Source organism: Lasiosphaeria miniovina, assembly GCF_030549165.1.
Source record: "Lasiosphaeria miniovina strain SMH2392-1A chromosome Unknown B0T26scaffold_2, whole genome shotgun sequence".
Taxonomy (NCBI): domain Eukaryota; kingdom Fungi; phylum Ascomycota; class Sordariomycetes; order Sordariales; family Lasiosphaeriaceae; genus Lasiosphaeria; species Lasiosphaeria miniovina.
Genome location: NW_026848221.1, coordinates 1,402,922 through 1,429,728, shown reverse-complemented (window position 1 = coordinate 1,429,728; position 26,807 = coordinate 1,402,922). Strand labels below are relative to the sequence as shown.

The window sequence follows — 26,807 nt, the reverse complement described above, 5'->3', positions numbered from 1 at the left end:
TTTTTCCTTTTTTATGTCGACACTATTCGCCACCCTACTCTCACAGACCTACCCGCGACTGGCCTAGACGGGATACAGCCCGTGTCACCCGATCTTTTGAACGACCGCGCTTGGCAAGCATCTCGCAATGGAGGGGGGCTCGTTTCTCGGAATACGGAAATCCACGTCCTTAACTAGTATCCTTTCCACCAGAGACGAGAAACTTGGGCTCCCGCTGCCGGCCCACCAGCAACAGAAGATCAGAGTGCGGACCATTTTAGGCCATTGTCTGTATCGAAGGGTTCTACTATGGTCCGCTGCCGTTCTCTTCTTCCTCTTCTTCGCCCTGTCGAGAAGCAGGACCCATCTGCAGCATGGCAGGATAATGGATATGGTGGACTTCGCCCAAGGGGAGACGGAGAATGTCAGCAGCCTAGAAGTGGTCGAGCTGGTACCACCGAGCGAGGTCCAGGCCAAGGAGAAGACCGACGACGAGAGCGATGGCTCCAAAGACGCAGGGTCTCACATGCCCCACTGGCTGCGGTTCAGGCAGTAAGTCTATGCTCTACAGGTGTCTCGGTTCCAAACCTATGTTGACCTTGCCAGCCTTGACGGATACTTCAACGGTATCAAGGCCATGGTGTCGCTCAGCGAACACAGGCCAGAATTTCCAAGGAAGAAGGGAGAGAAGTCGCCTTTCCCTCTGACGGTGACTTACAATAGCTTGCCAACACCCACCCCCTTTGTTCCTCAGCCCGACTACAAATCACCCGAGTACACGAGCAAGTATCATGCAGTTGAACCTTGCTACCTCGACAAGGATGAGAAAGTCCCCGTCCCAGACCTCTACGCCTACAGCGGGGTCGTCCAGGGCATGCCGCTGCCGGCTATGGGGTCCCACAGTCTGCTCGGCCTACGAGATGACATATGCTTCGATCGGTTTGGCAGATACGGGCCATACGGACTGGGCTACGGCTTCGGTGAAGGGGGCGTGGAAGTGGGCACTGACACTGAAAACGAGTCAAGCCAAGCGGTGTGGTCCAAGGGAGGCAAGATCAACTACGACAATGTCGACTGGGGCGACGCCCAGACACGGTGCTTCGAGTCTAACAAGAAACGTTTCGTGGATCCCGTCACGGAAGACGACCAGAAACCCGAGCCTCGAAGCAGCACATCTAACGAGCCCGAAAAAATTGCCCGCACGGCCATCGTCGTTCGAACTTATGTCGGGTTCCCATGGTCACAGCATACGGTTCTCAACTTCAGGGCCATGATCTCGGAACTATCCTTGCGGTCGGGAGGCGAGTACACGGTGCACTTTCTACTCCATATACGCAGCAACGACGAGCCCATCTGGGCAAACCCTGCAACGGCACAGCATATTATGGACGAGAACGTGCCCTACGAGTTCCACAGTATCTGCACCCTGTGGTCCGAGGCACAGATGCGTCTCATATACCCAGGTCGCTTTGGGAGTTCGGTCGCGAACCCGAGTAACGGCGATATCCACGGCGTCTACCGCAGCGCTCAGATGCCGTTGCAGAATTTCGCTGCCAACCATCCAGAGTACACCCACTTCTGGAACTGGGAGATGGACATGCGCTGGCTTGGGAACTACTACGAGCTTTTCGATCGTCTTGCCACCTGGGCCAGGAACCAGTCCCGGATCGAGCTTTGGGAGCGGTCACAGAAATATTACATTCCCAACTTACACGGGAGCTGGGAGAATTTTAGCAATCTTGTCCACCAAGAAATGCAGGACAGTGGCCGCAAGACCATTCTCGGACCTGTGCGTTTTGCTGGCCAGACATCGGCGCACGCCGGCAATATCATTGAGGAAGAGAACCTGCCGGCGTCGTGCACCAACAGCACCAACATGTCCCAGTGCGGCGTGGGTGAGGAGGCAGACCTCATCACGCTCAATCCAATCTTCGATGCCGAGGAGTCGGGCTGGGTTTTTGCTTCGGACGTGACTGGATACGACAGTTCTTCCCCGACGCCTCCCCGCAGATGTGCAATCATCACGGCATCCCGGCTCAGTCGCCGTCTGCTCATGGCGATGCACGAGGAGACTTGGAAATACCACCACACCATGTTCTCGGAGATGTTCCCGGCGTCGGTGGCCCTCCATCACGGGTTCAAAGCTGTTTATGCGCCCCACCCCGTCTATCTCGACCGCGGCTGGGACCTCGAGTCTGTTGACGAGGCTTTCAACGGCGGCCGGGACCACAGTACTTCTCGCCATGGCAGCCCTTTTGATTTCCAAAACGAACACAACCACAAAGGAAGCACCTGGTACTTCAACAGCGAATTTGCCGGGCTATTATGGCGGCGTTGGCTTGGCTACGCGCAGATGGACGGCCGCGGAGTCAACGGCGGCCGGTCCGGCGAGGGCACTTTGCGCGGAGGCATAGTCGAAGAGAAGAGCGCTGCAAGCAGCGGGCGTCTATGCCTAAAGAGTGTCCTCCTCCACCCAATCAAGTGGGAGCATCCCAGCGAGATGTGGTGAGACCGGAAAGCTCGGGTCCATGTTTCTTTCAGATCTAGCGTGAGATCGACCTCCGCATCTGTTTCTTTTCAGCAGACACTGACTGCGCTGACACCTGGGTATTCTGGCACAACAAGACGCCTGCCCTTTGGTGTAATTCACACATCCACACCATATACAGGATATCACCTATGAAATTATGGCGTCTATTGGATTTGGCTGCATTGCATTGTATACAATGGGGATTGGATGGGGCAATAGACCCCGGTTGGGTGAAGAACGGGTACATAAAATTGAACTACCCGTGGTCAGGTTGGCATGACCGGCGTCGATGGGGAACAACTTTTCATGACTCAGCGCTGAATTACTTTCTCCTATGTATAAGTTTACTTTGCTTGATCCGTTGTCCGGATCAGCGCATAATATATTGTTTTTCAATAATTGTGACAACTTCAACCTAGAACACTGTTGCCTGAGAAATGACAGTACTGACAATTACCAAAGTCTCTAACCCCTCACCAAGCACGGAAACCTTTCGAATCCATAGTATCCTATCCAATTACGAAATTGTCACTAACGGAATGGCTGGACCAAGGACGGCCGTTGAGCGAGTTGGATAACCCCCACGCCCTTGTCGATACGGTGTGAGAAAAGAAAAAAGCAAGCAAGCAAGCTCGCATGCGGGGCGCCCGAGCCCGAGTCTGTTCTCTGCATGTCACGCGCATAGTCGACGAAGCACGAGACTTTCAGGCTTTTTTTTACGTCTCTTCTCTTGTTCTCTCCAGGTCTGTTTCGTTTGCTAGAACTCCGTACCGAGCACGGAGTACGGAGTACGGAGTAGGCCGGATTGTTTTTCGTTACGAACGTGTACCACTTGTCTTGTACGTCTGTCCGTCTGTATATTTGAAACTCGGGGCCTATCTTTGTCTACCTATCTGTCTGTCTTGGTAGCAAACGGTTGGCCAGCGACTCGGGACTCGGGTTTATTATTATTTATTTGAGGGATATGGATAGAAGACGAGTTGAGACAAAACAACGCATCCCGCATCCCCTCAACTTACCCCGGAAGCGTTGAAGGGAGGGAGGGAGGGAATCGTGGGGTAATCGGATTTTTTCCCCATATGACTGAACGCCCGCGGCCTGCGCGCATTTCTAAATGGATGGGTGAGGTGAGGTGATTGGGTAAATACGATCCTTCAGCCCTGCGAGCCTCATCAGCTGCTTCCAGATTCTTTTTTTTTCCCGTTGCAGAGTTTTTTTTTTCGGGTGAGAGAGAGACTAGATACTTTCTACCCTCGGCAATGCCATGCATGCAAAGAGTTTTAGCCAAGGTGTGCGACATGCATCCATAAGTACATAGAGTGACAAGGCAATCAATTCTCTGTAACCCCTATCCAACGAGCGGAGTGCTTGTTGGTGACATTGATCGTCTTTCATCTGATTATAAACAAACACTCTAACAACCAACCCGCCAGTGAGTGAAACAAGAAGGGTACGGATTATCCATCGCCAATTGGGAACCTGCACTACACTACGTCGTCATAGGTGGATCTGAAACCACTTAAACTTGCAGGATGCAGCACAGCAACGAAAACAAAAACCAACCCGTGGGGAGAGGTCCCCGCTGCTGGGTGGCAGACAGACAGGTGGTGACGACAGTAGGCTGGGAACGGTCCATGTTGCGGGCCGAGGTTTTGATTTTTGATTTTTTTTCCCCGCAGGAATTGAGGTTTCAATCTGTAGTCACTTATCTCAGGTAAATAAACAATTAGAGGTATTCCGTAGTTTGAACTAGATCCTCGTTGTCCGTAGGGCACATAGCGATGGAAGGAGCTCCCACGCTGCGGGGTCAGGGTCTGGCGATACCGACCAAAGAAGCTGCACTTGGCACCACAGCGACGGGTTTGCCACGATCTGCGATCCCCGCCGAGATCTGGCCTGCAACTTCGACCACGGGCAAGGCAGTTCACAAGAGAACCCTCGCCTTTATTAATTGAAAAGTCTCACCAAGCTAGCAGTAATCGATCGGGCGGGTCAGCATCCGCCCTTGCTTTCATCGCATCACCGGCTGAGCACCTTGGCGGCCAATCGCAATAGCTGGACCCTGGAAATAGGGAAAGTCAATATTACTGCTCGGCCACCCCTTTGTCAGGCTCTTCACACCCATTCGCCTTCAGCGCGTCCCGAAAAAGGTATACAGCACAGACTGTGTAGCGTGACTGGTAGCCGTGTCGTTTTGGGAGAAACAAAAACACCGAAACAGTTTTCGCAAGCATCAAGCAACAAGCAAAAAGCTGCGCGGAACAGAGCTGTTTCGACTTTCCGGCTGAGCCCCATCCTCCTTTCAGGTTGGCGGTCTTTTAATGGGCCCTCGTGATCAACTCGGCGATTCCTCCACTCTCGCTTTCCCCAGGCCCGGCAAGCTCCCAAATTTCCCGCGCTCTTTTCTTCGGGCCTGCTGATAAACCCCCCGTATCCGAACCTAGCGCTGTCAGCCCCTGTGGGCACCTCCGCTACGTGACCCTGTCACCCTAGGACGCCAACCTAACCTACAGCATCCCACCTCCCAGCCACGACCCCGAGACTGGAACTTCTCCTCTCGGCCCTTAGTTTTGCTTTTATCTTTTCCTATTTTCCTGCTCATCTTCCTATTGCAACAGGAAGTTGGGTCTTTGCTGCCTTGAATCGCCCCCTCCCTCCCCTCCGCTCGCATTTTGGGCCGTAAAGCAACCTAAGCGTCTCGAACGAGTGTTGGCCGTGTTGGAAGCTCCCCAACGGAGATACGTCACGTCAGCCAACCCCACTATCTACCTTATCTTTGCCTCGGAGAGTGAGCGTCGGCCTACAGAAACCCACGATCATGGCCGCGCAACTTCCGGCTAGCGGTCTAGGCGGCACGCCCCGGAGAGGCGGCTCCACTGATGATTCGGGCGTCTACGACGATGCCAGAACCTACTACACCACCGAGCACCGCCACGTGAACAGCCGTGCCGGCCCTCGCACGCGGACATACTCACAGGTGCGGACGCATTGAGCCCGTCGGGACCACGCAATTGCCTCCAATCGCTAACACGGATTGCCCAACAGAATGGCCTGGTCAGGCAGTTTGAGCGGATGGGTCTACAGGAGCCCTACAGGCGAGGGAGCCACGGTAAGGCCGTCTGCTAGCAGCACGCGCCATTAACTGCTGACCATTGCCGCGTCTAGACGAGTCGACGATCCCCCACGGGCGCAAATTCCTTATCCAGGTCGACCCGACACTACACAGCTTACAGACGCAGGAAGACACGGACGGAAATATGCAGATCACCATTGAGGACAACGGCCCAAAGGTCTTGACGCTCCGCACGGCAGCATCCAACGGACACAACCGCTTCGATATCCGCGGCACCTACATGCTCTCCAACCTCCTGCAGGAGCTGTCGCTTGCCAAGGAGTACGGTCGCAAGCAGATCGTCCTGGACGAAGCGCGGCTAAACGAGAACCCCGTCAACCGGCTGTCGCGAATGATCCGTGACCACTTCTGGGAGGGCCTGACGCGGCGGATCGACGCTTCGAGCATCGAGATTGCCGCCCGAGATCCAAAAGACTGGACAGATGACCCGAGGCCCCGTATTTATATCCCGCGGGGGGCGCCGGAGCAGTTCGACTACTACACGAAGCTGGCGTTGGAAAAGCCCGATATCCGCCTGGATGTGCAGCTTCTCCCCGAGGTGATCACGCCCGACGTGGTGCGGGACATGAACGCTAAACCGGGCCTCCTGGCCGTGGACATGGAGGAGGTGGTGGACCCCAAGACGGGGGAAAAGACACTGAGGGGCCGCCCGTTTGTCGTGCCCGGAGGCCGCTTCAACGAGCTGTACGGGTGGGACAGCTACATGGAATCCCTCGGGCTGCTGATCAACGACAAGGTTGATCTCGCCAAGTCAATGGTGCTCAACTTTTGTTTCTGCATCAAGCACTACGGGAAAATCCTCAACGCCACGCGGTCTTACTATCTGTGCCGATCACAGCCCCCATTTTTAACAGACATGGCGCTTCGAGTGTACGACAAGATTAAGCACGAGCCGGGTGCCTTGGATTTCCTCCGTACCGCTATCCTTGCGGCCATCAAAGAGTACCACAGCGTGTGGGTGGCCGAGCCCCGCTTAGATCCGGTTACGGGCCTGTCCAGGTACCGGCCCGAGGGTCGTGGTGTGCCTCCCGAGACTGAGGCAGGCCACTTTGTCCATATTCTAGAGCCCTACGTGGAGAAGCACGGCATCACCTTTGACGAGTTTGTCCACGCCTACAACGAGGGCGACATCTCGGAGCCCGAACTGGACGACTACTTCATGCACGACCGCGCCGTGCGCGAATCTGGACACGATACGACATACAGGTTCGAGGGCGTGTGCGCCGACCTCGCGACCATTGACCTGAACTCGCTTTTGTTCAAGTACGAGTCAGATATTGCGCGCACCATCCGCAATGTCTTCCACGACAAACTCGTGATCCCCGCAGAGTACTGCGTCGGCAACCTGAAGCCGGGCCAAGTCGAGACATCGGCTATCTGGGACCGCCGGTCGAAGCGCCGAAAGCTGGCGATGGACAAGTACCTCTGGAACGAGAAGGAGGGCATGTTCTTCGACTACAACACGGCCACGCGCAAGCAGTGCACTTATGAGAGCGCCACCACCTTCTGGGCCCTCTGGGCAGGTTCTGCCAGCCCCTCGCAGGCAGCCGCCATAGTCACAAAGGCGTTGCCCAAGTTTGACGCCTTTGGAGGACTGCTTTCTGGCACTAAGGAAAGCCGCGGCGAGATTGGCCTCGAGAGACCAAACCGACAGTGGGATTACCCGTACGGCTGGGCTCCGCAGCAGATGCTCGCGTGGACCGGCCTGTACAGGTACGGCTTCACCGACGAGGCCGAGCGGCTGGCCTACAAGTGGCTGTTCATGATTACCAAGGCCTTTGTCGACTTCAACGGCGTGGTCGTCGAGAAGTACGACGTGACGCGGCCTATTGATCCGCACCGCGTGGATGCTGAGTACGGCAACCAGGGCTTGGACTTTAAAGGTGTTGCCAAAGAAGGGTAAGTCTTGGGATTTGGGTTCATTTTGTGGTGTTAATAGACTAACTAGTGGTCTGCAGGTTCGGGTGGGTCAACGCCAGCTACATTTACGGTCTGCAAATTGTCAACGCCCATATGCGTCGCGCGCTCGGCACCCTCACCCCATACGATACTTTTATCAAGGCAATCGACGAAAACCGGGACAAGGCCCTTGCCTCGCTTGAGTGATTGTTTTCGTTGTCTTTCTCTTTCTCTCGTGGACTTATCACCCAGTCTCATATGAAGGCGTCGACGCTTACCAGATTGCCGTTGGACCGTGGGGGTTAGACCCTTTGGCGGCTTGTTCATTCACATGCACATGGCATGACATGACATGGACATCGAGCTGTTGTTTCTATACTGTTATACTTTGTTTGCTCAGTAGTGGTAGTGCTGGAGGTTGTCAAATGATTTGGCGTGGCTTGCTATTTGGGTGTGGTTTATTTTGGAGGTGTTGACGCGACAAAAGAGCGTTTAACGTGGAAATTGAGAATTGAGAATGATCATCCCAAGAAGCTAAGCCACCCAGCAAACGGTGGGTCAGCCATCTGCTTGCCTACCTAGCTAGTTGATCTGATAATAGAGCAACAGGTTGATAGAGTCTGGCCTGGTTGGACGGGCGGATAGAGTTGGGGGATAGAGCGTCTGGAGGTTAGACTGAGGACCGCGTCCTCTCCCTTGGAGGTAGGAGACCTAGACTTGCAACTTTGTTTCCACACCTATTCGCCGTTCCAATTGTTGTTTCCTGCGTCACGAACTCAGCTTTGCTATTCTCGAGCATAAAGTCTCAGTTCGCAACCACTCGTGACAGCCTAGGTTTGGGGGGGGAAGGATAGCAGGAAAGGGCTTCCACTGCCAGAGTGCCTTCTCTGGTGGTATTGATCGTGGCTCCTCGCTAGATCGAAATTACAGCCAAGGGTTATGTACTTATGGCTACCTAGTTGATCCTGCCGAAAGAAGTCAGCGAGAGAGTTCACTAGAGCAGGGTAGCGCTAGCATTCACGTTAAAGACCTAATGGAGAAATCTAGAGCCGTAATAGAGAAACCAAACGGCCTCGTGTATAATACCTCCATTTAGACTATTAAAAACGTCTTGACATAGACTAGATAGAAGATACGTCTAGTATTCACGTCAAGGCCTAACGGAGAAATCCAGAGCCGTAATCAAGTGATTCCATCCTCGCAAAATCTGACCAACAAGCCTGGGACATCTGATTTACGGCCTGGGGCTTGATTGTATAAGTTGTGTCGGATTGATGACATATTAACTTAGTTGATGAATATATTTATAAGATATTGGTGGAGCTCTGTTGGAACAGAGTAGTCTAGTAGTTCTGCTGTTCTAATAGTCTTTTAATAATCTGGCGAAATGGAGGAGGCTTGCAAAAATCCGGGTGAATGGGGTGTGTTGGTTAGGTACCTAGGTAGGTTGACAATTTAAGGGAATCTGGCAGAAGCTTTGGTTAGCTATCAGAAAACCCGAGCAAGACAGAGAACTACTCGCTATAAAAACAAATGGCGAGAAGTATCCAAAGCGTATGTTAAACTCCTTCCTGCTATCCTTTTCTACCCAGAACCTAGGCTGTCACGAGGGATTGCCAACTCCACTGTGGCTCACTAAAGAAAGCTTCTGCTAGTTAGCTTCCTTTAAATTGTCAACCAACGCAACTCCATTCACCGAGATCATTGCAAGCCCCCATCCATTTCCCACTCATTACAAGATCATCGGAAATACGAGGCCACCAACACACTCCATTCACCTAGATCGTTGCAAGCCTCCTTAATTTCGCCAGATCATTAGGACATTAAAAACCCGCGACTATTCCATCACAATAAAGTGCCCGCCATGGCTCGCCTATTTCTTTCCGCGACACGTTCACATCTGATGCGACCTCCCATTATCCACACGTCGATCCAGAGCTATTCAAGCAATTCCTCGCGAAATCAGAACGCCAGCCCAGAAATATCAGGTATCCATGCCGATATAGTCGACTCAAAAATCCCCGGCGTCGAAACCAAGCACCACGGCCTCGAGACCAAGCTTTCTGGCATTGAATCCAGGCTTGTTGGTATTGAATACAAGCTTGCCGGCGTCAGAACCGACCTTGCCAGCATCGGGACCGACCTTGCCGCCGTCAGAAACGAGCTTGCTGGCATCAGAACCAAGGTTTTCGGCCTCAAACCCAAGCTCGAGGATCACAAGAAGGCTACCCAGCCTAGGAACGAAGGGTCTTTCTGGGACTGGCCCTGCATCTGAAAGGCCTCAGCACCCTACGGGTCGCCCTCAAGGTCTTTCTCCGAGGGAGGTGATAGCTATTGGAACCCCTATTTATTTTAGAACCTTAGAGGTCTATCTCCTAGCTATAATATTTATTCTTTAATAGCACCTAGACACCGAATAAACACTTAGGGATGAGACTACATGGTGATAATATTAGAAGAAGCGTATGGGTGAATCTAGTAAGGGGAATAGGGGGTAAAAATGGTGAAAATGGTGAAAATGGGCTAACTCGATTGATGATAGCTACTAGGTGTTGTATGGACGTAAAATTCCTAAAAAAAAACACTGCTATGGGGCGGGGGGTTGTATCCAATACTGGCGTCCTATCCATGTGACCTGTCCTTGCCCCAATAGACTCGTGAGAATGCGAAGACGCGTGAGCGGTTTTGATCCCCTTCTCTCTTAATGAGAAAACGAACTCCTCAGAAACAACTGCTGATCCAGGATCCTGGTATACAGCAGCAGGTTTCACAGCAGTTACCGACTGCCACAGCGAAAAGGCCTTCAAAGCGTCCGTTACTGTGGTCTAAGGGATAAGGAAAGCCCAACAGAAGCGGCAAATGTAGTCGATAGTGACCGTATTTCCGAATTGAGATATTGGAAAAGGTCCTACATAATCTATTCTAAGTTACTTAAAATGGGCTGAAGATCGTAAAAGGCTGGGGAGGAATATGCAGTGTCCGAGGGCCGTGTTTTGCACATTCTAAGTAGCCCGCCACAAAGCCAACCACATCTGACGAGAGATTGGGCCACCGCGAGTTTCTGATCACTAAGGGGATCTACTTCTCACCGTCCGTACTAGGCCTAGACTCGGCCGTCGGATTAATAAGGTACCTAGTGTCGCAATCCGCATGTGTCTGACGCATTATAGACTATTAGAGACTTCCCTCTCTCCTAGAATTATATACAATATTTATTCTTCATAAGTACCTAGATAAGGTACCACGTCAAGAATATTTAGGAGTTGGGCTATGAGGTGATGGTAACAAAAAAAGGGGGGGGGGGTCTACTTGGTTCTCGGCGTCTGCTTAACATGTAGTTAGAAATTCCGAGGCATTGGATCCGGAGGTACGGTGACTTGAATGCTCTACATGCTTACGGACATGTGTGTAAATGTTATTACCCAAGGCCCCTGAGCAGGGCAAGGTAGAGGTCTAACAGAAGCCTTTGCCTATCTGTCTGCCTCCCTCATGACCGGCGCCGACGGCGTAGACTGTTACATACGACCATAGGTGCTAGAGAACTCGGGATCCCGTCCGCTCTCCCCTAGATAAACTAGTGACCGCAAGTTTATCTAGCGGGTAGATGAAAACGCCGTTGAATTTGCGGCACACTGTTTAGATGACCGTTTCGCCAGCTTCGCCGGATTCGCTACTAGGTTGAAACTGGTAGGTATTCACATCATCGCAAACGATTCGAACAAGCGCAAAAGACATAACAACGGGAGTTTAGCGTACCAAGCTACGGAGAGCAGGACGATGTCACCGATGATGGCGACTCTGCGCCTTCGTCTACGCAGTCAACTGAACAGCTTGTTGGATGCGAAAACGACCTCTTCATCCCAAGCAGCTGCGAGATCAAACGAACGTTCTTTGTAGCATAGTTCTTTGTAGCATAGCATACCTGGCTCTAGTCTGTTTCTCATGCCAGAGCTAATTCGCCTGCTTATATGCCCTGCAGCATCTACGATCCCTCGATAATGCTAAAAGACGTCCCTGCGTTCCCGGAACTTGTCCCGCGAAAGTTCACTATGCAAGGAGTGGCTGTCTGGCCAACACGAAGGAGCGAGGATGAGGAGTCTTTGGTCCACGGCCTAGGAAAGTCCCCTTTTAGCCCTAAAGCCGCTTGCCTGCCGCCTATCATCGGCACCCGATTTTCGCTATTATAGAGGGACTCTTTCGTCAGATCCCCCGAGAGGACTCGGGATTCTCACCTTATGCTAGTCATACATCCTATCGATGAGACTCCTTAAACTGCAACGACGGCCGGGAAAGTATTCCAACACTTATTGTCTATAGCCGACGCTCGCCACCGAATATATCGCCAGTCTAACGGATATTTTCGACCTACGTATTCCGGCATCCTGCCGTTTGGTGCGATGGCTCTGCGCCGTCTTAGGGCCAGGTCTTGGTTGGCAGGTTGGCGGCTCTCTACCTATATAGATAGCGTATAGTTTGGGAGATGCCCGTTTTGTTACCCTAACCGATAATAAGCCAGTCTTATTTAACCCGAATGAATAACCCCCGAAGGACGAACGGCGAGGCACAAATAGAGTAGCTTTTACGGTATACGACGCGTTAGGAGTCTTAGTTTGGATTGGTACCTTGGAGTCCACCAAGAGGTTTGTCGCCGTATCAGCGGCGCCCTGCTGTTGGATGGAAAGATACCACTGTACGGAGTAAACGTAGCTAGTTCAAGCCAAATGGAAACTGCATTACTGCCTAGACGATGCCTGTTGCCTAATATCAGCTCGTGGGCTTTGTATCCGCCAGACAAAAGGTACCGGCGTAGGCAAGATAACGCACGAACGCCCTACAGGTGCGGCGTTGAAGTTATACGATAGTCGCTACGGATAGTCGTCCGTAATATAGTCGGCTGACTAAAGGGATTGTTAAACTAATCGTAGTTTTTGCGTCGGGGTAACCTTTACGTTTGTCAACCGACTATAGTATAGACAAGGTGCTATGGGCTTCCCATGAGCCGCCCCCGCATTCTTGTTGACACACGGTCACGCAGAGCGCCTTTCGACCAATTGAATATACTCGGTAAAGAACGCGGAGGGCGTTCCTGCTGTCGGCAGGTGGTCTGGGCGCCGGCGCCACGAGCCGTAAATCGAAGGCTAGCTTGTTGTCGACTCCGTGGCCAATGGTCGCCCCAACTTTTTGATGCCTGAGGTACTACAGCATAAATTGGCCAGGTGAGATAGCTGGGAGGCTCCATTCAGTCCAGCGGTTGCGCTGGCAGAAACCCACCACGGCGGTCAACGTGCCGGGAAAATGCCCCTCGAAGTGAAAAGGTGGTCAAGACGCCCAACCCCGCACGCATGTTGGAGCCTAGCGGCCAATCGTTCCTAGCCGCCGCCCCCACGCCTTGCCGCCTAAGTAGTGGATTTTCTTGTCGCCGAGTTCCAAATCACCTCCGACCAAACCAACTCTTTTGCGACTACTTGTAACAAAACGAACGACCTTACAGCGTAAAGTAGGCCTTTCCATCGGCTAGCCTGAGCCCCCGATAAAATTTCCATCCCCCTGCGCGCGTCAGCACGTTCCTCGTCATGAACGGTAGAGTTTCCAAGGCCTGGACCCGCGGCTCTCGTGTACAACTCTCCAAGGCCTTGCAAGAAACGCTGCTGGACGCTGTTGCGGGTAACATTGCGGGTGCGCATGTCGATATCCCCAGAGACTAGGAAGACTTGCTGACACATTAGGTACAGAGCTTCCACAGAGCTACCGAGAGCAGTCTCCATAGAGCGGAGATTTCGCCGGGGCCGCGACACCCGTACAAGCTCGGAAAAGGCGACTCGACGGGACAGAGAGCGATCCGTCGCCCGCGAAGAGAGCCCGATTAACACGGACAGACACGCAACAGCCTGGAGTTGAGAAATCAGAGCAGGCGGGCAAGGTATAACAACTATCCCCCACCTACGTCCACAACTAATGAGGCAGCTTGTGCAGACGACTCTACAACAGCCAAAGCCCAACCAGCATCCATACGCCTCATTCCTCAAAGACTTTGTCGACCCCGTACATCCGGCCCCCGGTCCCGCGTCCGTCCACACCTTTGTTTCCGAGTGGCTCGAATCGGTCGGATCAGATCGAGATAAGCACTGCCGGTCGGACAGCCATTTGCACCATTCAGACGGCGATCACATTTTGAGACAGCTCACGAGATCGGCGCCGGAGATGGGTTACACACGGTACGTCGATGGGTTTGCGGTGCCGCCAACACCAGCTTCTACCGGGTCGCAGTAGTACCGAGCGTCACACCCCGGATTGGTCGCGCCCTCAGACCTGAACGGCGCTACTTCTGGCTCAGGTCGATCGTCTGGAAGGAGCCTCGTCGAGGATCCAGATTACAGGGATCTGAACCTGGCCGCAAATAATGTCTACATGCGCCATCCATGCGACCCAATCCCGGAACACATTACCGACCTTGTTGATTATGTCGGCCAGGACCGTGATTCTCCAGGTCCGTCAGTAGATGAAGTCAGGCAAGATAGGGATCTGCATGATCTCTCGATGGGCGCCGGAGAACCTCAAGTGGAAGAGTATTTCCGTACCAATATTTACCCTTACCCTAAGTCGATAGAGAGCCTACAACGTAGCGACAGACAGCCGATGGCTAAGCACACTATCCCGAGTACCGGATCTATACTCAAAGTCAGCAACCTAGTACCCGACATGCTCTACGGATATAACCGCCATGGAGCATTTCCTCAGCAACAATCCCAACTTATATCCATGGGGCGTGAACCGAGGGCGAATAATCAGGGTCTGATATACCCATTCTTCGTCATCGAGTTCAAGGGTGACGGCCCTACCGGCGTAGGGAGTATGTGGGTGGCGACGAATTAGTGCCTAGGGGGTTTATTCTCCTGCGTTAATATCGCTGAACACCTTAACCGCCAGCTGAGGAACTGCAAGAACGATGAGGTCCGTCCGATTAATAGTGCCGCATTCAGTGTTGCCATGAGTGGAACAGAGGCGCGACTCTTCATCTCGTGGAAGCATGATGAGCTTGAGTACTATATGGCGAATGTCGAGAGTTTCTTGCTCCAGAGGCCGGATCACTACCTGGAGTTCCGCAAGTACGTCCGGAACATTATCGACTGGGGGAAGGACAAACGACTGAAAGAGATCCGGAATTCTCTGGACAGCCTTCTGGAGGAGAGCAGGCAAAGAGCTTCCGAGGCGGCGAAGTCCCGCCTACCACCATCTGATGGTTCTGCCACTAGCAGCGGCGAGAAGCGCAAATCTTCATCGTCGCGACGAAACAGCAGTAGATCCAACGGCGTGCAAGAACAAAGCGGCGGAGCAAATGAGCCGTGGGAATGGACTAAGACAACTCTACAAGACGCCCATAGTAAGGAGCCGTCCTACCCACCCCAGCAACTACAAAGCTTCCTTGACCCTAGCTACTACACTACACCCCAACTCAATGACGAGGGACTTGCTCTTCCCGAGTATCTCCCAGACGACTAGCAAGACCAAGGTCAGGAGGCACTTGTATCGTTTGGCTCGACCGTAGAACCACTAGCAATCTTTACGATGGATCCACCAACCGAAGAGCCGCCGACGGCGGCCGTAGATGATTACTGGACTTGGAGTACCAGTCGCAGGAAGTAGTATCACCTGAATGAGGATGGGTCTCGCGAGGTGTACAAGAAACTGCAACGAGGAAGTCACAAATAACCCACAGAAGAGCTATCGCCATTGCCATTGCCCTTGCTGTTGCTAGCCATTACCGTCGCCAGCCATCGCCCTTGCCGTCGCCCTCGCCGTCGCCAGCTATCGTCGTCACCCTTGCCGTCGCTAGCCATCGTCGTTCCCTGGCGAGCTCCCTGATGCTCTCCCTGATGGCCATGTCCCTGCGGACCCTTATGGCACGGTGGCGACGGCGATGGCGACGGCGACGGCGATGGCGCCTGGCCTCCTGAACGGGTTTCCAGCTGACTGCCTCCCTCCTAAAGTCATTTACACCTCTAAATCGGCCTTATATATGTCAATTAGCGAATAGGCCTGCAGTTAAGTAAAGGCTATGCCTTTACTACTAGGAGGATGCCACCTGCCCGGCTATTAGGACGGCTGGACGACAATTACAATCTAGAGAATGTGCGTCAGAAGAGATCAATGCGTGGATAGCTTGCGCTGCTGACCGGCGCTGCGCTCGAGGGGGTCGCTGAGTCGGAAGGCGGTGCGCTTGAACGAGCTGGGCGGCTGGAAGGCGGTGCGCTTGTAGGAGCGGCCGAGCTGGATAATACCAGTGAGTAAGTCGCAATAAAGTTCTTGCACAGATAGACGTTGTGTTGCGAGTTGTAGTTTACTCATTCGCGCCAACGGTACTACGTACATCGTTACATAGAGGTACAGTACGCAGTAAATTATGCCACCCTAACCCAGAACCTAAGCCTGCGGAAGGCAACACAATCCTTGGCACCACTTTCCCGGTCTCGTCCCGATGGCTTAAGCCACTGAACGATCGGCCAATGGATAAGGCCTCGCCAATCTCGATAAGACCAGCGGCGAGGCCTGCATCGGCGCTGCCCCGCAAATTGATGCATGCCCCTCCAAGAAAAAAAATTTTGCCCACCCTCGGGAGAGTGTCAGGTACTTGCGGTATGTACTGTACAGTACTGTACAGGATGCGCTGCCACTATCCGGCAGAGAAGGAGACGCCAGAAATGGATACCGACTCCGATTCCAATACTTGCCACCACCGCTCTTACCGCCCTTCCTCCCGCTCGCTCTCTTTTAACAGAAACAGAATCAAAATGGGCACGTTCATGTACACGGATTCCACCGCAGTACCCCTCGCCAAGTAGCGCGCCCCCGCCAAAGTAGCCTCCTCCTCCACGACGCAGATCAACGCCTCCACCTCCTTACCTGATACTGGGTACGGATAAACCGTTGGCCAACGTCGAGTGCTGTGCTCTCTCCGGCAGGGACTTCAGACTTCAAGCCGCACCAGCTAACTGTCGACCGTCTGTCACATTGACCCTTCCATCCCCTCGACTCACCCTCGCCTTCTCCCCCTACGAGAGCCGTCACCATGTGCGGCATCCTAGCCCTCATGCTAGGCGACTCGGCCAATGCCGATGCTGCCGTCGACCTGCACGAGAGTCTCTACTATCTCCAGCACCGGGGGCAAGATGCTTGCGGCATTGCTACCTGCGCCACCGGAGGCAGAATATTCCAGTGCAAGGGCAACGGGATGGCCTCAAAGGTTCGCGTCCTCCTTCCCCCCCAAGGTCTCCGCTGATTTAGTAGGTCTTTGACGACGGAAGGCGCGCCGCCGACCTTCCGGGCTACATGGGCATTGCCCATCTGCGCTATCCCACAGCAGGCACGAGCTCGGTATGAATTCCATGTCCCCTCGTCTCGCGTCTCGCGTCTCGCGTCTCTCAGCCTTGTGCGCCCGTCCAGATATGTCCTCGTCTGCCATGCCGTCCCAGCATTCTGGCTTCCCTCCTTGCCAGCTAGCTTGTTCGCAGCCTCGCCCCGTCCAGGAACTAGATGCTGACCCGCCGCCCCGTGCCCAGAGCGCCGAGAGCCAACCGTTCTACGTTAACTCGCCCTACGGAATCTGCTTTGCCCACAACGGCAACCTGATCAACGCCCCGGCCCTGCGCAGCTACCTCGACCAGGAGGCGCACCGCCACGTCAACACGGACTCGGACAGCGAGCTGATGTTAAACATCTTTGCCAGCGCCCTCAACGAGACGGGAAAGGCCCGTGTTAACGTCGACGACATCTTTAGCTCGCTGGCCTCGACATACCAGCGGTGCGAGGGCGCGTGGGCCGCCACCACCATGATTGCTGGGTTCGGAATATTAGCCTTCCGCGACTCGTACGGCATCCGCCCCCTCGTCATTGGATCCCGGCCCTCGGCCACCCTCGAGGGCGGCGTCGACTACATGCTGGCGTCGGAGAGCATCGCCCTCCGCCAGCTCGGCTTCCGGGACATCCGGGACATCTTGCCCGGTCAGGCTGTTTTCATCCAGAAGGGCGGCAAGCCCCAGTTCCACCAGGTGGTCGAGAGGAAGGCATACTCTCCCGACATTTGTATGGCCTCCTTTTTCGTCGGAAGCGCTCCCCTTGCTGACCCCAACCCTAACCCTAGTCGAGTTTGTCTACTTCTCCAGGCCCGACTCGGTAATGGACGGAATCTCCATCAACCGGAGCCGGCAGAACATGGGCGCCAAGCTGGCCGGCAAGATCAGGGAGATCCTCGGGGAGGAGGGCATCAAGGAGATCGACGTGATAATACCCGTCCCCGAGACTGCCAACACGGCGGCGGCCGTCGTGTCGGAGCGCCTCGGCATACCCTTCTCCAACGGCTTCGTCAAGAACCGTTACGTGTACCGGACCTTCATCCTGCCCGGCCAGAAGGCGCGGCAAAAGAGCGTGCGCAGGAAGCTGAGCGCCATGGAGTCCGAGTTCAACGGGCGGGTCGTGTGCCTGGTTGACGACTCCATCGTGAGAGGAACCACCAGCCGCGAGATTGTGAGCATGGCGCGCGAGGCGGGCGCCCGCAAAGTCATCTTTGCGAGCTGCGCGCCACCAATCATGCACCCCCACATTGTTAGTATCCGCATGTGTCATGTGTTAATCTACGTCGTTGCTAACTGCTGCTGCTCGCAGTACGGAATCGACCTGGCCACGCCCCAGGAGCTGATTGCGCACGAGAAGACGCGGACGGACATCGCGCGGCACATCAACGCCGACGAGGTCATCTACCAGGACCTCGACGACCTCAAGGACGCCTGCACCGAGGCGAACCCCGACGGCCAGGTCAAGGACTTTGAAGTGGGCGTCTTCTGCGGCAAGTACAAGACGGCCGTGCCGGAGGGCTACTTTGAGCACCTCAACGAGAGCCGCGGCAAGAAGCGCAAGACGGCCTCGACGTCGGACGAGCCGGCCGCCGGCGGCTCCCCGTCGGTGGTGGCGGTGGGAAACAGCGGCCCGGTGGGCGTCGTCGACGCCGCGGGCGAAACCAGCGAGGCCACGCTGCGGCTCAGGGCCGAGGCCCAGCAGGAGGCCAAGGACTCGCAGAGCGACGCGAATCGCGAAGACATTAGGTATGCTGCCCCTAGTACAAGGATTTTGTGTGTGGGCATTGCTAACGCGTTCTCCCTACACAGCATCCACAATCTGGCAACAGACTTTTCTAGTCGGTAGAGGAGCATTAGACAGGCTGGGTTAGGTAAAGAAAAAGAAATAGAAGCGGCTGGGTTGTCGATAATGCGATTTTCCCTATCATTTGACTTATCTATGTTTTGTTGCCTGAGTTATCATATCATGTCTTGTCTTGTTTGATTACCGTGGGCGAGATAAGAAGGGCTGTGTGTGCTGGGACAGAGAATATAAGACGTGGGAGGGCTGTTCATTGCTGCGGGTTACATGTTAGCATTTTGACAGGAGAATAGACGCAGATTCACTACTTGCCGATATGTTCTATTCCTCTAACTAGGGATGCACAGTACTTAGTACCAAGCACAGCACGAGACGGATATATAGACATGTATAGAGAGAGAGAGAGAGAGAAAGCAAAAGTGCGATGCGATGCGATGCGACATTTTCTGCATCACATCATCTAAACATTGTCCGGAATAATTCCTTCTCCAAGTTAGACAGACATGCAGAGAACAAAAGAAAAACAGCTTGAATATACACGGCAACGCAACGTATGTAGGCAGACAAACAGACAGACAAGATACAAAAGAAAGAGAGACAAAAATGCCCCGAGAAACCCCCGTGCGTGTATGCACAGGTGCCACCTCACTTCACTTCACCTCACAGTCATTTTTCCAAAGACACAACGCAACACAACGCAACACAGCACACGTCTACATCCCCCATTCCCAAACCCGTCTCTATCCCACTCAAGAAAGGAAAGGAAAGCAAACCTCAATGGAACTGGTCCTCCGTAACACCGCTCCCCATCGCGGCCGTCGAACTGACGCCACCAGTAACCATCTTCTGCAGCTCGTCGACATACGTCGCGCCGCTCCACTTCTGGTGCTTGACCACATCGACCCCAGCATCCATCTCGGGCTCCTGCACCAGCTCACCGTACGCGCGCATGCCATGCTTCGCATACGCGCTCGCGAACCTGTCCGACGCGAGCGCCGTCGTGTGCAGTCCCGCCAGCGTGATGAACTGCCAGCAGTAGCCCAGCTGCGCCAGCCGCGCGATGTACGTCTCCTGGTCGGCGCGCGGCATGGCCGTCTTCCAGTTGAAGGATGGCGAGAGGTTGTACGCGAGCTTCATCTCTGGGAACGCCGCGTGCACGCCCGCGGCGAAGTCTTGGGCTTGCGCGAAATCCGGCAGCTTGCTCTCCATCCAGATGGCGTCGCAGTACGGCGCGTAGGCCACCGCCCGGTTGATGCTGCAGTCGCACCCGCCCTGCAGCCGGTAGTAGCCCTCGCGCGTGCGCGGGGATTCCCAGTCGAAGTAGATGTCGGCGCCGAGCAGGCCACGGGCGACGGCGCGCGCTTCGCTGTTGGAGAGTTGTTTGCCTTGGGTGGCAGAGCGGTATTGTTGCGCGAGGCCTTTCGGGTCTGGGTGTTGCGAGGCCGCGATGGCGGCGAGCACGGCGTCGTCGAAGCGTTTTAGGTGCGCCTGCGCCATCCAGCCGTCTTCGATCGCTTGCAGCTCGGGCCCGGTCTTGCCCGCGCGCTCGGCGGCTATCATCAGGTCGTTGAGCGGCTGTAGGTTCGGGTTCGTGCTGCCCATGATGAAGGCGTGGTCGCGCGGGTCGATGGTCGTGGTGATGAGCGTGGCGGCCTCGGCGTCAGTGCGCGCGATGGCCAGCAGGTCCGAACCTGATTGTGTCTGTCAGTCTTGTTTGTAACGAAAGGGAGACACGGTAAAGAACTCACCCATGATGTCGGCCTGGGCGCGGATGGCAACCAGGCGGTTGATGTGCTCGCCAATGGGCACCAGCACCTTGCCGGCCATGTGGCCGCACTTCTTGGTGCCGGGGGCCTGGTCCTCGATATGGATCCCGGCGGCGCCCTTCTCGATGAACAGCTTGGTCAGCTTCATGACGGCGGTCAGGCCGCCGTGGCCCGTGTCGGCGTCGGCAATGATGGGGCGCAGGTAGTCGACGTTGGCGAGGCTCGCTCGCTGGGCCTTGGTGGCCGACAAACGCTCCTGGCGCTGCTTGCGGTCGTGGAAGAGCTGGGCCATGAACAGGTGCTGGACCTTGTTGGGCACGGTGGTGTAGGGGTAGTCGGCCAGGTCGGGGCCGGGCTCGTCCGAGGCGGAGGCGGTGGACGACGACTGCCAGCCCGAGACGTAGACAGTATCGAGGTACTTGGCCATCTGGGTGACCATGGTGGGCTCGAGGCAGCCGTAGGTGTAGCTGGCGTCGCGGTTCTGGAAGCGGCCCTCGAGGATGCGCCACAGCTTCTTGGACTGGGTGTTGCTGGGGTACTCGATCTTGAGGTGACCCCTCTTGGACACGATCTGCTCGGCCGTGAAAGGCCGCCTTGTGTAGCGCCACCTCGGGTCGGACCACCACTGCTTGACCTCGGCGACCTCGCGGGCGAAGAGGTCGTCCTCGCTGTTGGGGTCGACGGCGGGGTTCAGCATGTTGTTGGCGGCCATGCTGGGCGGTGAGTATGGTAATACACGGAAAGGGGAAAGGGGAAATGGGAAAGGGGTATCAAGGCGGTCGAGGACGGGAGAGCAGGTCAGGTCAAAGAGAGAATCACGGGAGAAGAGAAGGGAAGGGAAGGGGAGAAAGAACTCGGAAAGGCAGTCTAGTAGCACCTAAGTAATAGAATTAGTCTGTCTGAGTATCCGTCTACACTGGGAACTAGTTAGTCACGAGATAGACACAGACAGAGGCCGGGCTAGGCCTGGACAGCAGCGAGTGCCGTACCGTGCCGACGGCGGGGCGGGGAGCGAGACGCGAGACGAGGATCCTCGGGAGAGATCGGTTCTAGCGGCTATTCCATCGCTCCCACTCCATTGCCATAGGGCCGGCTGCTGACACTGGCACTGTGTCTTACGCAGTACAGTGCTCGCTGTGAGTGAATGACTCTTTTGCCTTCAGGCCCTGGAGTATCCATTCTCCATGTATTCCCCATCCCAGAGCAACCCAGTGTTTGGATAGTGGACACACTTGTAATTCTCCACCCTCGCCGTCGCGTCGTGTGTGGCGTGGCATGGCGTGTCGTGGCGGCTACCGTCTCGCGTGTCTGTTGAAGTCCAGTCTTGCCTTGCTATGCTTGGTAGCTGGCCTGCGTCGGCTGGCCGGATTCGACCAATACACATACATCGGCAACGAGAACCCGAAAGGTACTGAGTACAAGAAAAAGCAGGAGGCATGTGCTCGGCTCAAAGGGAACGAACGTCCCCCCTTTCCCCCGCGAGTTACCGAGCGAATGCCGGGGAATTTGGCCTCTCCCCATTGGATACCCCTGCAGCTCCTTCCTTTGCACTGGAGCCCCTCCCCCTCCCCCGCAGCAGCAGCAGCAGCGCCGCAAAAGTTGAAGTGGGGATGGATCAAACGCCTCCTCCAGGCCAGACTGCAAAATAGAGCTAAAAGAACGTCAGTCTGCATCAATTGCATAACTGCCTGCGCGTATCAGTGATATTGTTGCCCGAGTGCATTAAGGTTCTAAACAACAAAAGGACTTACAACGAAAGTCTCGGCACATGGGCGGCTAACCCAAGGACAGGCGTCTGTCTGTCTGTCTGGCCGATTGCGGAATCCCATTCGATTTCGCAGCCAGTCACGCATTCGTCCGGTCCCAAGCGTCGCTCGCTCCAGCGGGTGTGTGGGCAGGGCTTGTGGGGCTGAGTTCCGGGCTGGCATGTGAAAGATGCGTCATTGCACTGTCTATGCCGTACAAACACACACCGTGCACTTATAGAGGAAACGCTCTCGCGTGGAGGCGCCAAACACCCGCTTGAGCGGCGCCCATTCACCTCTTAATGTCGGCTGACTCAGGGACTAGACTGGACTACCTCGGCCGATCCGCTGCTCCTCCTCCTCCTCCTCCCCGGAGTAGGTACGTATCGGGTCAGGGACACCTAAACTCGGCAAGCCGATCACATGCACTGGCCATGGACACACAGTGTGCAGACAAAAAGATTCAGCGGAGCTCCAACACTGGGTCTGTCGACAACGGCCGTCATTGTGATTTAACAGCCATCCCATTACCTTTTTTTTATATGCTCGGTACCTACAAAACAGAAATAACTACCGAGATAGGTTTGCTCTTTTTCCAATGCAACCCTGCCTTGCAAGACTTTAGCCATTTACATACGTACATTGAAAGTGTATTTATTTTGTTTTGACAATACATGCCTCAGTGGCAGCTTAACGTATGCTCCATATTACGATTCATGACTTCAGGTTGTGGAAAAGAACAACCAGTAGACAAAAAATGAACAAATCAATATCCGTGGTGTTTCAATTTTGAGTGCTATTCTCTTCTCTCAAAAAGAAACCTCGATTTAAGAGTCTAAAGAAAGAACGAGTTTCGAGCGTAGCGAGCAGCCTGCCGGAGGCAAAAGGAAGAATAAAAAAGAGCCGTTCAGCTCCCCTTCATGACCTGGTAGTTTCAACACTTCAAGTTCAGTCTTCAAAATACGGACGTAGAAACAGACAATCGTATCGGTACCAATACAACACCAGCAGCAAGGGTATCAATTCCTGACCTCTAAAAACGCCATAGGCATAGCTGTATAAAAAGGAAAGAAAAGCAGAAATAACCCCCCCAAAAACCAGAAACGGAAAAAAGTCAAAGCTCGTCGTCATCGTCGTCGTCATCATCATCATCGTTATACAAAAAAATCCCCGTCTTCTTGTCTTCAGTCTTGACACCGGCCGCAAGCGGCTCCGTCTTCCCTTCGAACTGTTCCTCCACTTTCTCTATCTTACTAACAACACCCCTACCGCCCTCGCGCTTCCCAGGTCCATCCACGTCCATGAAATCCACACCGCCGCCGCCCTCTTGCTTTATCTCATCCCTCTCCGCCTCGGCCGCCAGCTTGGCCTCGCGCAGCCGGTAGAACGTGTCTAGGCAGTTGCGGCGCTGCTCCTGCGTCCAGCTCTCGACGACGAGCGCAAAGTCGATGGCCGTCGCGAAGCCAAACTCGCGCGCCATGGAGCAGAACTGCCGGCGCCTGACGTCGAGCGGCGGGTTGAACTTGTAGTGCGCCTTCATCCCCCCGTACCCCGGCACGCTATTAGCCTGGCTGTCAGCGAACAGGGCGCTGTTCAGGTAGTTGTCGCCGGCCCCCCCAGGGCTTTGTGAGTCGTCGTCCCCCGCGGCGGCCAGCTCGGCGCGCCGTGAGAGCTGCGCCTCGACCTTGCTCGTGCCGATGACCTCCGAGTTCTCGTGCGTGTACTCGACGCCGGCCGAGGCCAGGATGGCGGCGATGGCATCCGTCTTGGGCTTGTTGGCCTTGCGGACCAGCTCCTTCTGGTCCTCGGCCGTGAGGATCTTGGCCAGCTGCCGCATGCCGCCCTCGTCGTCGTCGTCCTCTTGCTTGACGAGGCCCAGCTCGTCGTCGCCCTCGTCCTTGGCTTCAATCTCGGTCAGGTTGACTCCGGCCTTGGCCTCGGCAATGTTGGTCTTGTTGACAATGTCGCGCAGCACCACCTGGTCGGCGCGGAAGCTGAAGAGGTTGTTAAGCCCAAAGATCTCGCCCTTCCGGTTGCTGTCCTGCTGCACACCCTTGAAGTAGCGCCGCTCGTTGGACGCGTTGTAGCCAATGTTTGCCTGCTGCTGTTTGTAGATCTGCCGCGCGTAGACAATCTCCTCGATGGTGCCCGCCGAGACGAGCCGGAACACGTCCACGTCGCGCACCTGGCCGATGCGGTACGCCCTGTCCTGCGCCTGCAGGTCGTACGACGGGTTCCAGTGCGGGTCGAAGATGACTACCTTGTTCGCCGACGTGATGTTGAGCCCCATGCCGCCCGCCTTGGTCGAGATGAGAAAGACAAACTGGCCGGGGTCCGAGTTGAAGTCGTCGACGACGCGCTGCCGCTCCTCGAAGCTCAGCGACCCGTCCAGGAAGCTGACGTTGTAGCTCGTGTTGTGGAAGAGGTGCTGGAGCACGCGCAGCAGGCGCACGCTGTGCGAGAAGACGAGCACCTTGTCGCCGGTCTCGTGCCAGAACCGCAGAAGCTTCTTCAGGATCTTCCACTTGCCGCAAAACTCGGGATTGGCCAGGCTGAGCATCGAGTCCCGGTTCCGGTAGAGCTCTTCCCATTCGTCCGGGACGCAAGTCTGCAGCGCCCTGAGGGCCGACTGCTGCTTGTCGCGCGGGTCCGACGAGGACGGGATGAGCAGCGTCAGGTGGTTCGCTAGTTTCTGCAGCGCCATTATGCATGGGAACACGATCGACATCCAGCCCTTGCCGTCCGGCAGGTTCTTGTAGCAGCACCAGCCCTTCTTGCGGCCCGACTGGCACGGGCACGGATCCGAGATGGAGTTGATGAAGCCCACGTTGAACCCGGCAAGGAAGTTCTCGTAGGCGTCTCGCTGTATGTCTGTCAGGGGGCAGAATACGACCTTGTCGCTCTTCTTGGGGAGCTGGTCGGCAATCAGCGTCTTCATGCGGCGCAGAAAGAACTCGGGGAGCAGGTTCTGGACCAGCTTCTTTGCCGTCGCCCTCGACAGGCTGAGCTGCTTGACAGTGGCGTCGTGAGACTGGCCGACAGCCAGGGGCTTGGCTATCGTGTTGTTCCACTCGGCCAGGGTCCCGAAATGGCCCGGGTTGGTCCAGTTCAGGAGCGTCCAGAGCTCCTCGTACTTGTTCTGGATGGCAGTCCCGGTCAATCCTATCCGGCACAGCGAGTTGATCTGGTCCATGGCTTGCGTGATGCCCGACTTGCGGTCCTTGAGGGCGTGGCACTCGTCGGCCACGACGCAGTCCCACTCGATGCCGTTAACAGCCTCGTGGGATTTCTGGTACGTGGTAAACGTCGTGATCATGATCTCGAGTCTCCCGGCCTTTGCGGTTTGCAGTACGGCCTCTCTGTCGGGCCCGTGATACAGATCGACGTGCCAGAAGCCCCAGCGGTTGAGCTCGTTCTTCCAGTTACGGATCAGCGAGCCGGGGCACACGATCAGGACCCGCGGGTACCACTGGTCGCCGGCGCGGCGCATCTTCCGCATCCGCTTTGCGTCACGCTCGTCACCCGTCTTACCAAAGGCGGCGGCGAGGAATGCGGCGATCTGGACCGTCTTCCCCAAACCCATGTCGTCGCCAAGAATGCAGCCTTTCTGGTAGACAAAGCGCTGATGCAGGAACTTGACGCCGGCGATCTGGTAGTCGCGGAGGTACTGGGCGATTGGGGCTGGGATGATGCCGGCCGAGTACTCGAGCTCGATGTCCTTGTAGGGGCGGCAGGGCTTGATGCCGCTGATTTCGTCGAACTTGGGGCGCTTGTCGAGGCTGGACAGGCGCTCGTCGTCGGAGAAGTAGATGTCGTTGTAGTCGGGAGGCAGCTTCAAGCCTGCGTCCTTGAGTACGGTCCGGTCTTTGTCGAAGCGCTGGCGCCTCCGTCTGAGGTATTCGGGGACGCGTGCCTCGGCATAGTCGCCCTGGGCGCTCGACTCTTGGACCTCGTCGGCCGAGGCACTCAAGATTACACTTGCATTTCTCGACGGCTTGGGTCTGCCACGGGCGCCACGCACACCACGAGCGCCACGAGCGCCACGGGTGCGGCTGGCACTCTTGTCTGCCGGGGCCTTTTTCTTGGTTGTGGCACGGCGCTTCGTTGGTCTGCAGTTTAGGTAGTAATCATGGCCGTCGCTATCGTCGTCCTCTGTCCAAGCAACCTTTTCTTCGATGTCGGGGCTTGGCTTGCGCTTTTGGGTCATGTTCAAGTTTATATTTGTGGATGCAGTGCTCTCGCCGTCCGAGATTTCGATTGCGAGAGCCGCCATTGTCGAGGGGTGGTCATGTCGCCGCTGTGCAGTCGGTGGGATAGCTGGCGTGGCTTTTGTTTTTTGGAAGTTGTCGCGTAAGGAAGGTAAGGTGTGGGTATATTTGGCGGCGTATGGGCACCTGACTTTAGTTGCATGAGGCGGAACTCTCCCGAAGACGCGGCAGGGGAGCGAACTCACGTGAATCGGCAGAGCTGTGTGCAACGTCAACGTTGACCGCTGCCCGGGCCCCAAATACAGTAGATGCCTGTGAATTGCACTGGTGCGGCCTTTTTCCGCTGATGGTGCGGGGGAGTGCAGGTGAGGTGCAGCGGGGCCCCGCTGACTGTTC

General features: G+C 55.4%; 7 protein-coding genes across 7 annotated transcripts; 5 read left to right on the top strand and 2 right to left on the bottom strand.

The window, feature by feature from the left end:
* Positions 1–127: 127 nt before the first annotated feature.
* Positions 128–2,488, top strand: B0T26DRAFT_637537 (uncharacterized protein; the record flags this gene model as incomplete). Its single annotated transcript, XM_060436936.1, has 2 exons — positions 128–531; positions 586–2,488. The coding sequence occupies 2 exons, from the start codon at positions 128–130 to the stop codon at positions 2,486–2,488; spliced, it is 2,307 nt and encodes a 768-aa protein (XP_060299983.1).
* A 2,578-nt stretch (positions 2,489–5,066) lies between these two features.
* Positions 5,067–8,191, top strand: B0T26DRAFT_118076 (glycoside hydrolase family 37 protein). Its single transcript, XM_060433313.1, has 4 exons — positions 5,067–5,486; positions 5,555–5,618; positions 5,675–7,541; positions 7,601–8,191. The coding sequence occupies exons 1-4, from the start codon at positions 5,328–5,330 to the stop codon at positions 7,746–7,748; spliced, it is 2,238 nt and encodes a 745-aa protein (XP_060299982.1). The 5' UTR covers positions 5,067–5,327; the 3' UTR covers positions 7,749–8,191.
* Positions 8,192–9,122: 931 nt separating this feature from the next.
* Positions 9,123–10,103, top strand: B0T26DRAFT_693159 (uncharacterized protein). The gene has a single exon (XM_060441188.1). It carries the CDS (start codon positions 9,406–9,408, stop codon positions 9,814–9,816), a length of 411 nt encoding a protein of 136 aa, XP_060299981.1. The 5' UTR covers positions 9,123–9,405; the 3' UTR covers positions 9,817–10,103.
* A 3,011-nt stretch (positions 10,104–13,114) lies between these two features.
* On the top strand, positions 13,115–15,185 carry B0T26DRAFT_737918 (uncharacterized protein; the record flags this gene model as incomplete). Its single annotated transcript, XM_060443524.1, has 6 exons — positions 13,115–13,225; positions 13,309–13,461; positions 13,506–13,775; positions 13,812–14,391; positions 14,422–14,922; positions 15,148–15,185. 6 exons carry the CDS (start codon positions 13,115–13,117, stop codon positions 15,183–15,185), a joined length of 1,653 nt encoding a protein of 550 aa, XP_060299980.1.
* A 1,423-nt stretch (positions 15,186–16,608) lies between these two features.
* Positions 16,609–18,737, top strand: B0T26DRAFT_671833 (phosphoribosyltransferase-like protein; the record flags this gene model as incomplete). Its single annotated transcript, XM_060439382.1, has 6 exons — positions 16,609–16,782; positions 16,827–16,913; positions 17,066–17,621; positions 17,680–18,140; positions 18,201–18,637; positions 18,701–18,737. The coding sequence occupies 6 exons, from the start codon at positions 16,609–16,611 to the stop codon at positions 18,735–18,737; spliced, it is 1,752 nt and encodes a 583-aa protein (XP_060299979.1).
* A 729-nt stretch (positions 18,738–19,466) lies between these two features.
* On the bottom strand, positions 19,467–21,170 carry B0T26DRAFT_638456 (isocitrate lyase; the record flags this gene model as incomplete). Its single annotated transcript, XM_060437037.1, has 2 exons — positions 19,467–20,383; positions 20,441–21,170. 2 exons carry the CDS (start codon positions 21,168–21,170, stop codon positions 19,467–19,469), a joined length of 1,647 nt encoding a protein of 548 aa, XP_060299978.1.
* Positions 21,171–23,202: 2,032 nt separating this feature from the next.
* B0T26DRAFT_821277 (P-loop containing nucleoside triphosphate hydrolase protein) lies at positions 23,203–26,716 on the bottom strand. The gene is made up of 2 exons (XM_060447406.1): positions 26,657–26,716; positions 23,203–26,601 (listed from the first exon to the last, which is right to left on the bottom strand). The coding sequence occupies exon 2, from the start codon at positions 26,474–26,476 to the stop codon at positions 23,318–23,320; it is 3,159 nt and encodes a 1,052-aa protein (XP_060299977.1). The 5' UTR covers positions 26,477–26,601; positions 26,657–26,716; the 3' UTR covers positions 23,203–23,317.
* Positions 26,717–26,807: the final 91 nt, after the last annotated feature.

Bases quoted from the DNA above. Each gene is read 5' to 3' on its own strand.
- B0T26DRAFT_118076 (XM_060433313.1), top strand. From the start codon at position 5,328: ATGGCCGCGCAACTTCCGGCTAGCGGTCTAGGCGGCACGCCCCGGAGA. The intron at 5,619-5,674 runs GTAAGGCCGTCT...TGCCGCGTCTAG, and splicing joins CTACAGGCGAGGGAGCCACG to ACGAGTCGACGATCCCCCAC. The intron at 7,542-7,600 runs GTAAGTCTTGGG...AGTGGTCTGCAG, and splicing joins AAAGGTGTTGCCAAAGAAGG to GTTCGGGTGGGTCAACGCCA.
- B0T26DRAFT_693159 (XM_060441188.1), top strand. From the start codon at position 9,406: ATGGCTCGCCTATTTCTTTCCGCGACACGTTCACATCTGATGCGACCT.
- B0T26DRAFT_821277 (XM_060447406.1), bottom strand. From the start codon at position 26,476: ATGGCGGCTCTCGCAATCGAAATCTCGGACGGCGAGAGCACTGCATCC.